Consider the following 12,250-nt stretch of genomic DNA (forward strand, 5'->3'; position numbering starts at 1 on the left):
CAATTACACACAATTCTCTTGGTACTTTTGTGCATTCACTTTCAAAGGCTACATTCACTTTCACTGACTGATGGAGCAGGTCTCATATAGCAGCACTTTAGACATCAGGCAGTGGCAGAACAATAAAGTGTATCTGTACATTCCATTACACTATGGAAATTACATGGATTTAAATATATGTGGCATCTTGGCCCTCATAAACGCTCATACACACAACGAAAACAAATAAAACACAATATGTATGATACTCCCTGTTGTATCCAGTAATGTTGACATCTGTAGCCTTTTTAATGCCAGTGAACAAAAGTTATATATCCGCTAGCTAACAAGCTAACATCTGCGGAGCTGACGTTGACAAAGTTAACGCCCCTTGACGTTCAAAACCAATGACTACAACATTTACACACACGACACAGCCCTTGACGCTCAAACAAACACCACTTCACGTTATTAAAGGGAAAGCACCACTTAAGGTATTTTTCATTGGTGTTATAAAGAAAATACACGGAAGGACAAAAATCGTAGTCACTTACCAATGAACGCTTGAAGTGAATGGTTGCCGTTGGAAAGGTTCGTTGGAAATCAAATAAATCTTCACGTGCATAAAATAGCACCTTTCGCTGGAAATGGTTCCATTTTCCCTGAATTGAACTCACAGGGTTCTATTGAGGTATTTCACTCACGTGACCAAGTCATGTGATGCTGCCATTTTGGACGTCACGGCTCGAATCAGTTTGAATGCGAGGAAGGCGACAAACGAAAAACATAAAAGAAAAAGGAGCGAGATGCAGAAAACACCTTCACTATCCAGTGACGTAGGGCATTTACAGGGCGAGCAGAGGGAGAGGTATTTGCAAAAATTGAGGTTAGCAGGCTTAGAGAACGACGTTTACCTGCTTCCACCAGGATTGTTCACTGACGTACGGAAGTACACGAAGCCCTCGTCTTTACCTGACTTTGGCCCACAGGATCTGTATACCTATGTCGTTAAAAACCCATCGCCATACACAGGTATTGATCTGAAAGCGTATAAGAGTTTGGATGCCTACAAATATTTTGTCAGGCTGGGTAACATGCCTACATCAGCGGGTCGTCCCTGGAGCCGGTGGTTGCCATCTTATTACAGCTAAGGTTTGTTCACATTTTCATTTACTTTCGGTCCTCAGGATAAACAAAATGTTATTAAATGTCATTGAAATAACTTCTTAGTCTGTTGAGACATGGCCCGTTATAAATTTGCTGTTACCAGGAAATGACCAAGAACTGTATTATTAGGGTCGGTGTCTGTGTTGTAGCAGTGTACTAGCAGCTAGCTGTTAGCACTAGCTAATGTCAACAACATCGTAGCTAGTATGTTACTGTAGCAATGTTTACGTTCAGTCATTTGGATGACTGTTAAAACCTTTCAGTCTCAAGTTTTTCCTTTACTGGATTTACTAGTTTACTGAGCTAGCGCGCTCGGCCGAGCCGGGAGCCATCGCGCGCTCTCCGGCCGAGCCGGGAGCCATCGCGCGCTCTCCGGCCGAGCCGGGAGCCATCGCGCGCTCTCCGGCCGAGCCGGGAGCCATCGCGCGCTAGCTCAGTAAACTAGTAAATCCAGTAAAGGAAAAACTTGAGACTGAAAGGTTTTAACAGTCATCCAAATGACTGAATGTAAATATTGCTACAGTAGCATACTAGCTACTGTTGTTGACATTAGCTAGCTTGCCGTCCAAAATGGTGGACACCGGGGCGTCACGTGACCCTGTGACGTCAGGTGAAATACCTCAATATAGCACCCCCAAGAACCTTTTTTTCTAAGAGTGTACTCTAACGGGCAATTCCTTCTCATAACAGAATGGACAGGCTTTCTTGTTTTATTTGATCTCGGGTATACATCAACCTTCTGCATTTAACCACATTGGCTCCTGATACATTGCTCAAAATATCCTCACATGACAGGTCAGTTGAGACTCCAGTTATAACACCAAGCTCAAGTTTATTACGCTCCCGTTCAGTACATCTAATTTTCTTTCCTTCCATTACAGTCATTCCAAGTAGCTTATCCCGCTGTGCGGCATTGTAACAATCAATAATTAAACTACCGTCCCTTAGCGGTGTAACCTGCACTGTACCTACAGCTATATGAAGTGCTTTGGTAAGTCTCAGTGGGTTGATAGAGCTAGGGGGGTCAAACTGGAACTTTACCTTTAAACCGTTATGTTTTGCCACTCGCTTTGCTTTACTATCTCTATCTTTATCCGACTCTGAGTGACCATCAGACACTCTACCTCGTTTGTTTCCTTTCTTCTCCCATTTCTCATTTAAATTTCCCTCGTTTTCTCCTTCCATCTCTGGCTCACTTCCAAACAAACTACCGTCACTTCCTCCCATTTCCGCTCCATCACTCAACTCAAGCAAGAGCCCACCTCCACTCTCTACCGCCATTCCACCCCAACGTTAATTTGATCGCACCTTCAATTATTTTGTTTAAAGCCAAGCCGTGCTTTAAAACCAACTTCCCCTCGAAAGGCGTCTCTCTCTGAAAATCCTGCCCGACGCGGGCGGAGTCTGTTTCGTCAGTTGAATATGATTGGATAAACTGCGTCACGTGGCCCCAGCCTACCTGGCTCAGGTGCACGAGGATTGGTCTAGAAGAAGAGTCCAGAGCAGCCCGTCTTTTCGTTATTGGCTCGCGCCTGTATTTGCTCCTCTTCTTCTGATGAAACGCGGTGGATTGTTTAGTTCCGGCTGTTTTCCCGCCACGATGAGCTCCACCGCGGCTTTATTGATTCTGATATTGAGCTCCACCGGAGTTTCAGCAGGTGAGTCGGTTTTCTTCACTTCGGTGTCGCTCCGTTATTCGAGCTACAGTAACAGTTCTGTGCTGCAGTGTGTTGGAGAGTTACCGAATGCTTTGAGCGTGTAAGTTATAAAAGGATGTTGAGAACGCTGGGGGAAAGGGCTTGGAATAGTGTTCATTTGGAGGGAACAGATTTCCGTCTTCCGCAATCTGAGCGGGACAAGTTCAGAACCGGCGCGCGCTCCCGTCCAAAAAACCAAAGTTTTAGTATTTCAGTACCGATATAGTTATGTCCGCCGCTTATTTTAATTTAATAAGGTTCTTAAAATGACCAAAATAAATAAATCTTGTGGGATTGAGCTGTTATGGTATAAATGCAGGAGCCAGTGGCGACTGGTGAAAAAAACTCTTGGTGGGGCTGGTGTGTGCCAATAGATTTCCCTGCCTAATCCAGTATGAGCATTCAAATGAACAGTCAGAAAATGACAACAATTCCACAATAATAACTTTAATTTCCTTCTCAAAATCAGCAGTTTCACAGATAAAGTAAATTAACAATTTACAGCTTTATTAGGCTCCATTTATGCTTTGGAAAGGAACGGTATCAAATACAATACTCAAGTTCTTGAGAGAAGTTTACAGCAAGGGTATGATTTCAGCTGAATCTGTACAAATCAACAGTGTGTGTGTGAGAGAGAGAGTGTGAATGAGTGAGAGAGAGGGAGGCTTCTAAGGTGAGTGTGGGACTGAGTGATTGCATGAAAAGAGAGAGAGAGAGGTGGTGTGTGTATCTGATTCTAAGGTGAGCGTAAGATTTCTGTGTGAGAGAGTGACTATGAAATGGTGTGTGTGGGTGTGTTTTGAGCTAGGTGTATTTCTGTGAAACGGGGGGGGGGGAGTGATTATTGTCCAGTATGAACCAAAAGTCTAGTTTTGAACATCACCTCTAACCAGAGAGAGAGAGGTAGTGTGTGTGTGTGTGTGTGTGTGTGTGCGCGTTTCTGAGATGAGGGTAAGATTTGTGTGTGAGAGAGTGAAGGATTTGAAGTTACTGTCCAGTTCAGAACTGAGAGACAACACTAACTAAAACTAACAATAATAAAGAAAAGTTCTGATTCTGACCTGAGACCTCAAGTTTATCACCATAGCAACCAAACATTTCCCACATTTTCTGTAGCAGGGGCGACATTTCCAGCGCCCCAAAACCATTACATTCGGCGATGCTGATTGGCCAAATATTTATTATTTTTCCCTAGCAACCATACACGATTGGCTATTTCGCTGCACTTCTGGGGCGCTTTGTTGAGCGCCCAGGAAGAGAAATGATCCGAGTCTGTCGGTGGAAATTCACTGTTGAATGAGAGTCAGTTGGTGGAAATGTTGTTTAAATAATTTAGATTGCATGTAGGCACACACTATTAAGTAAAACTGATATTGATAATAAAATGTATATATTATATATAATATATTTTTTCCCTCCACATCTGGGAGGGCGGCGCCCGAGCGCCCCCTATGGGCCAGCCGCCACTGGCAGGAGCGTGGCTGAGGGGTCCTGGGTGGGATGATGATGATGACCCCCCCCCCCCCCCCCCCCCCCGGACCATACAGTTTTTCAGTAGCCGCATAAGAATATTAGAAAAGTGCCCACTATCATTTTTCTAACGTTTTTTATAACTACCGTAAAATACCAAATAATAGCCCGGGCGATTATTTGTCTCAATCACATAAGAGACCCGGCGCGTATTAGAGACTAGGCGGCTATTTGGAACAGGCGATTAATTCCTTCTTCACAAACACCTTCCCCAAAATCTACCTCAAAACGGGGAAAAAAATCATTCTCAGATAGGCCTACTTTTAACCAGTATAACTTACAGTTTGTTTAGAGTTAGATTACAGATAGCACGGTGCCGACTTCGGGGAATTTTGAAGACGCAGAATGCATCTTCGCATGGCACAGTCGGGGTGGATAAAGGATAAATCACACACCTTTTCCTGTTAATGACTAGTTAAGCGCATGCTTTACAAAATAATCAAGAAACCACACCATTGTCTGTGCGCAGCACTGTGATTTAATTACTCTGCAAAGTTATGGTCACTTGCTATCACCCTCACCCATGCAGCCTCCACCCTTTGCGCTTCGCGATGTCTGTCAATCTGAAATTGCATGGAGGGCGCAACGTTGAAGCAACATAATTAGGGTGCGAAGTGTCAAACCAAAGGGTTTTTTCTTATGCTGAAAAATAAGTGACCTGCAGTGGCTACATACTGTCATCTTGCATCACGTTTCTCTCCAAGACGTCTCCCTATTTGGCCGATATGAGCCTATTCCCCGAGTGAGTTGGTACGGTGGCTCGACCCCGTAGAAAACTTAAAGTTCGGATGAAAGTTAGTTGAATAGGTTACTGACTTGTAGGCCTACATGTTGCCTGCCTGACGCGTGCTTCTGCCCAACTTGCACGACAGATTACTTGTTGAAAAGGCCCCTTGGATTAGATTGGCCGCGAGCAGACTGAAATGCATGTTAGAACGCTCTCACCTTTTTTGTAAAGCGTCTTCCAGATCCGAATGGGTAAGGGCAAGTGAAATGGTATAAGGTCTTTAATAAAACTCAGTGTGTGCTTTGACGCATGCATTCGGCAATTTAGGTCGTTTAACAGAAGCAGCAGTCCAACCTTGGAAACCCGCAGTCCTCAATGTCACCACACACGCTGGCTTTCGTTGGGTATACCCAAAGGGGTGGCTAAGACATCTGTCAAAAGTTACGGAGTTGCATTCCTCAAGAAATATTACGGTAGACCAAGATTATAACATTGAAATGGCATGTTTATTATCACGTAACAAAATGTTGTAAACAGTATTATAGAAATAATTTCATTCATTCATTCATTCATTCATATTGTTTCGGTAGAAAACTATGCAATGCAAAATCGTTTAAACACCAGAAAACCAGAAAAGTGCTGGGCCTCAAGATTCTAGATAGAACGTTCGGACGCTTTTTTTTTTTTTTTAGACCCCGGCGAGTATTCGGAACCGGCCTTTATTTGTCACAACACACGCGTACACCCGGCCGTTAAAGGGAACTCGGCGGTTAATTGGAACTCGGCTATTATTTGGTATTTTACGGTAGTCACCTCAGCCTCATTAGGGTTTCTATAACCTTGTATGGTCTTCCTGTGATTTTGGCGCGAAAACCCAGTTTCGCGCAAGCGCAACACGATCGCACTGGAAAGCATGGGCAAGCTGCCTTCTCCTCCTTCTGTCAGGTTTTACGGCAGTTTACAAGCAGTGTCTTACCGCCATCTACTGGACGGAGGTGCAATCAAATGGACATCATTTCAAAGAAAAATTAAATAAAAGGAAAAACACAACAATTAACTAAATCCTATTTGCTAACTTTGTTTCTTTGATAAATGTTATCATAGCACGATAATGGCCATAGCCTGATCTCGGCTCACCTAATAAGGTGTCTAAAGAAAAGGCTTTCTTAACTGCGTTCACGTCCCTCTTCAGTTTTTCTGTCTGTAGAATTTTAATCATCTTAAAAGAACATGATCTACATCCTCTCTCACTCCACAAAGTTCACATTTTCCAGATAGATGTTTGTTTATAACGTATAAGCTGTTATTTAATCCAGTATGGCCCGTTCTCAGTCTTGTAAACCAAACCTCCTCCTGTCTGTTTGGGTAACGAGGTTTGCTGCTCAAGCTGCTAGTGTAGCTGCCAGTCTTTCAAGTTTCTTTTCCCTGTATTTTCCATCAAAGTTGCATTTTGTTGTTTCGAAGGCAAGTTTTAGTGCCGTTTCTAGAACACAGCATCAAGAAAATGTGGAAGAAACTGCAATAATGGAAGAGCTGGTTTCTAAGCTACCTAAAACTAGCAATGGAATTTTTTTGTTACATATTTTTCATAGTTCTATTCTAGTACTAAGTCAATTTTTTTTTTTTTAATGATACAACAGACTCGAAACAAGATGCATCAGCGCCTTCAGCAGACCAAGAAACACCGGCCCAAGCGGCAGTTGCTGGTGAGTGAGCCTGCTTTGGTCGCTGTTTGGTTTGATAGAATTAGCATATATATATATATATATATATATATATATATATATATATATATATATATATATATATATATTATGGCATGCCGTTCAGGAAATTAATCTTTGAATATATTGAATGAATCCCCGAATATATTGAATGAAACTCTGAATATATGGAATGAATCCCCGAATATATTGAATGAAACTTTGAATATATGGAATGAATCCCAAAATATATTGAATGAAACTCTGTATATATGGAATGAATCCCCGAATATATTGAATGAAACTTTGAATATATGGAATGAATCCCCGAATATATTGAATGAAACTTTGAATATATGGAATGAAACTCTGAATATATGGAATGAATCCCTGAATATATTGAATGAAACTTTGAATATATGGAATGAATCCCCGAATATATTGAATGAAACTTTGAATATATGGAATGAATCCCCGAATATATGGAATGAAACTTTGAATATATGGAATGAATCCCCGAATATATTGAATGAAACTTTGAATATATGGAATGAATCCCCGAATATATTGAATGAAACTCTGAATATATGGCATGAAACTTGGCTGACGTCATGAAGGCACTGCTGCCGTCCTGCAGCAAAAATGAGTCAGTCAGCTCGGGATTTGGTTGCGGCTATTTTAAACAATAAAGACATTGTTAACACTCTGGCGAATGCTTGTGGTTTTATTAGTGTTTACTTCTTTTATGTGCAACGAAGCTACGGTGACAGTCATTTCCCTCATGGATCATATTTGTATAACGGTATTTTCTGTATATAAAACTAATTTGTAAATTTTGTTTGTCGAGTTTTACAGCGTTTCTCAATATACTCTAATACTCTCCTCTGAGTCAGTTTTTCTTGGGACCTGTTGTCTGTCTGCCGAGCTGTGGGAGCGGGGGCAGAATACAAAGTTTAATTCCATATATTCAGGGTTTCATTCCATATATTCAGGTATTCATTCAATATATTCAAAGTTTCATTCAATATATTCGGGGATTCATTCAATATATTCAAAGTTTCATTCCATATATTCAGAGTTTCATTCCATATATTCAAAGTTTCATTCAATATATTCGGGGATTCATTCAATATATTCAAAGTTTCATTCCATATATTCAGAGTTTCATTCCATATATTCAAAGTTTCATTCAATATATTCGGGGATTCATTCCATATATTCAGAGTTTCATTCCATATATTCAGAGTTTCATTCCATATATTCAAAGTTTCATTCCATATATTCGGGGATTCATTCCATATATTCAAAGTTTCATTCAATATATTCGGGGATTCATTCAATATATTCAAAGTTTCATTCCATATATTCAAAGTTTCATTCAATATATTCGTGGATTCATTCAGTATATTCAGAGTTTCATTCAATATATTCGGGGATTCATTCCATATATTCAGAGTTTCATTCCATATATTCAGAGTTTCATTCCATATATTCAGAGTTTCATTCCATATATTCAAAGTTTCATTCAATATATTCGGGGATTCATTCCATATATTCAAAGTTTCATTCCATATATTCAGAGTTTCATTCAATATATTCAAAGATTAATTTCCTGAACGGCATGCCATAATATATATATTTCAGTAGGACTAAAGAAAGTAAATGAAGAAACAAGTAAATATATAAATGAGTGGTGGTAAGAAAAGAGAAATAACAAGTAAGCTATAGGTGTTATTGGGTCAGCACTAGAAAGCCATGACAGCGGTCTCAACCCTCTCTCTGTGAGTCAAAAATAGCTGCCATAAAGCATAACATTTCTGAGCACACCCTCTTGTGGTGTAGCGAATTTTCTCCAATGCCACATGGTGCATAAGATCTTTAACCCATAGACTAAAGGTGGGAGGGAGCGTTTCCTTCCATTTAAACAATATAAGTCATCTAGCTAAGAGAGTTGAAAAAGCGATCATACTTTTTGCCTGCCGACTAAGATTTATATCCTGTGGAGTTGCTCCAAATATTGCAATAATGGCAGACGGTTCTATGTGTACTTTTAAAACATTTGAGAAGGTTTTAAATATTAATTGCCAGAAATTATTTAGCTTTGTACAAAACCAAAAGATATGTGAGAGGGTGGTTGTTGTTTGCCTGCATCAGTTGCATAAGGGGTCAATATTCAGCGTAAACTTGGCTAGCTTTACTTTAGACCAGTGCAGATGATGAAAAACCTTAAACTGGATGATTCTATGTCATGAACAAATCAAAGAGGAATGTATCCTATCTAGAGCTGTCTTCCAAACTCCATCCGCAATCCGAGCACCAAAATCTTCCTCCCACTGATTCCTTAGCAGAGTCAAAGGTTCCAAATTGCGAGTTTAACCAGGAATATACCACCCCAATTATCCCTTTAGAACATGGCACAAGTCCTAGAATGGAGTCCAAAAGACAGCTGGGTGGGATTGTTGGAAAACGAGTAAAGGATGCAGACATAAAATTACGGAGCTGCAGGAACTGAAAAAAATGAGAGCGGAGAATGTTAAACTTCAGCATTATCTGGTCAAAGGATATGTAAGTATTATTGATAAATGGATCTCTTACTGTGGATATCCCTCCTCTGACCCAGACATCAAAAGCTCCATCTATAATTGATGGTGTGAACATATGATTTCTCGTTATGGGAGCATAAATAGAAAAGTCACTAAGTACAGTAAGGTGCGTCTAAACTGTGTTCATATCTTAGAGTGCTTCACAATCGGATTTAAAGTGTACCTCGACAAAGGTTCAGATAATGGAAGTTTTGAGCAGAGCAGGGCATACAAGGGAGTGAGGTTGCAAGATAGGTTTTCCAGTTGTAGCCATTTCGGAGTTGCATCATGGATTAAAGGTTCCTTCCAATACAACATAATCCTAATGTTAGCAGCCCAATAATAAAATTGAAAATTAGGGAGGGATAGTCTGCCGTGTAGGCGATGCCGCTGTAAGATACTCTTGCGTATTCAAGGGTTTTTACCATTCCAAATAAATCCAGATAATTTATCTATGGACAAAAAATGTTTTGGTTAAAAAAAAAAAAACTGGAATACACTGAAATGCATATAAAAATTTTGGCAGTACGTTCATTTTGATTGTATTGATTCTCCCTCCTAGTGATAAAGGTAGTAAGCGCCAGCGTTCCAAATCTTGTTTCAGACAAAAAAGCAATGGGGGGGAGTTAGCCTCAAAAAGATCCTTAAATTCGTGTGTTATCCAAATGCCCAAGTGCTTAAATTTATGTATGCTTACTTTAAGGGGGAATAAATTAAATTTAATTAGCTTGGCTGCAGTATTGACTGGCATGATCTCACTCTTTTGTAAATTAACCTTATAGCCTGATATTTTGCCGAAGTCTTCTAGTAAACTAAGTGTTTTTGGTAGACTAATTAAGGGGTCAGATAGGTATAATAGCAGATCAGCATAAAGGGATACTTTAATCCATTTCTCTGTATTCCCTTAATGTCGACTTCACCACGCAGTGCAATCGCCAATGGTTCAACTGCAATAGTGAATAACGGGCGACAGGGGGCAGCCCTGCTTAGTACCACGACAGGGTAAAAAATAGGGGGAAAGATTGGTGTTTATTCGGACAGCTGCCAACGGGGAAGAATAAAGCATTTTTATCCAGGAGGCAAATCCCGAGCCAAAACCGAACTGTTTAAGGGTATAAAAAAAGATAATCCCACTCCACCCGATATCTGTAAACGAGACCATGACAAGAAAACATGGCAGTGAAAAGACAATTTTATAAGAATCTTGTATCGTAGTTGCAAACAAGAAAAAAGTTCAGGCCACCAATCTTGGATAAAATATAGAGATGTATAATATTCCAAATAGAAGTAGAGTTTCTAAAAAATGTTTTATTTAAAATACAGAAATCCAAAAAGTCCAGCATTTTCACAAGAAATCACATGATGACTGTTCATGTCATGCGTCCAGTCTGTCCACGATGCTCTCGAAGTTCGTAGACGCTCTGTGATGAAGAAATGGACGGCTACGAGGTCGTTCAGAATGCTTCCTCTCGCAAAGTTTATTTAAAGGACCACAAAACAAACCCTTCAGCCGGTCTCTTTGTGCCGACTGACCGCAAGTAGGGTATAAGTTAACCTCATGGAATCTTTTAAAAGTGATGGTAAGAAATCGATCTGAAGTAAAATGAACAATTGTTATTTCATCTTTGGTAAGAAAATAAACTAATGATGGACTAATTAAAAGTAGTTTGTGTGCTGTGGCATTAGTGTTAATGCTACATGTCAAGTCAAATTTCAACATGGCTTTTGTTTATTTTGAAATTGTCCCTGTATGTAAATGGGGGCACATCATAAATAACGGGGAAACCCACCACTGCACTTATTAATGTCTCCTCTATTGTATTTAGGAACAGTTTGAACAGAAGTGAAATTTACACGGTTATGTTCTTTAGTATTCTTTCAAGTGGCGCACTTTCTAAATTCCGGTTGGTTGCTGCCGAACCACATCATGGCTTATTATCATAAAGTTGCCTAGATTTCAACTTTATTCTGACGCCCCCACCCACCAACAATCATGCCGCTGAGAGACGTTGGCTCTTGTACGAAATGAACGACAGACGGTTGTTTTGACGCTCTCGCCATGTTTGGTGGAAACACAGGTTTGGAGTTCCAGAATCAAAGTAGGATTTCCCCAAGAAAAATGAGAAGGAATCTTGCATCCACTAATTCTTTTTTCACTCCAACAACAAAGCACTTGAACGTGACGTGCTCGTAATTCTGACTTCACAAGTAGGAAGTAGCACCTGAAAGCAAGAGGTCAAACCAGAGTGGACATCTGTCTAGCTTTCCAACACTGGTGACCAGAGTTATTTGGTTTTTGTTATTTGGGGGATTTTTTTTTAATTGAATATGATAACTATGTGCGATGCTCCTCTCCCTGAATGCTGTATCTGGTGGACTCTTCATTCAGCAAGCAAGTGCACGTTTGTGTTTTGGAGGGAGAGCTGTAGGGAGGTGTGTGTGTGTGTGTGTGTGTGTTGAATCAAAGCAGCAATAAATTATTTAGGTGTTAATTTGGACCAATCATTGTCTGGTGATGTAATTGCTGAGAAAGTTGTCTCCAAATGTACAAAGTTGGTTAAATTCTTATACAGATATGGTAGTAAATTTGACTTGGATTGCTTGTTTCTGCCTCGATTCGGAGTCATTTCGACTAGGCTTGTTGTGCATGGTACAGTGGACTAACAGAAATCCCAGCGTCGATTACAGGTGGCACAAAATAAGGTTATCAGGTTCATGTTGACTCTCCCTCCTCCGAGTAGTGTTGGAGTGGATGAGTTCAAGAAAGTTGGTATGTTACCTGTTGATTTACTGCATTAAACGACTTAAACCACACCCAACATCCTATAACAACAATGCTCCAGAGTATCTGAAATCTAACTTCCA

The 12,250-nt window shown here is 40.3% G+C and overlaps 1 protein-coding gene across 2 annotated transcripts in view; it reads left to right on the forward strand.

Moving 5' to 3' along the window:
* The first annotated feature begins 2,693 nt into the window (after nt 1-2,693).
* LOC132872637 (class I histocompatibility antigen, Non-RT1.A alpha-1 chain-like) overlaps nt 2,694-12,250 on the forward strand; it is a 45,787-nt gene continuing 36,230 nt past the window's right edge. Inside the window, exons 1-2 of one of the 2 annotated variants that reach the window (XM_060907590.1) lie at nt 2,694-2,804; nt 6,741-6,806. In XM_060907590.1, coding sequence (XP_060763573.1) covers nt 2,702-2,804; nt 6,741-6,806 — 169 coding nt within the window. In that variant the 5' untranslated portion in view covers nt 2,694-2,701. The remainder of the gene's footprint in view (nt 2,805-6,740; nt 6,807-12,250) is intronic. The other variant, XM_060907591.1, reaches the window with a different exon arrangement.

This window comes from Neoarius graeffei, chromosome 24, assembly GCF_027579695.1.
Source record: "Neoarius graeffei isolate fNeoGra1 chromosome 24, fNeoGra1.pri, whole genome shotgun sequence".
NCBI lineage: Eukaryota > Metazoa > Chordata > Actinopteri > Siluriformes > Ariidae > Neoarius > Neoarius graeffei.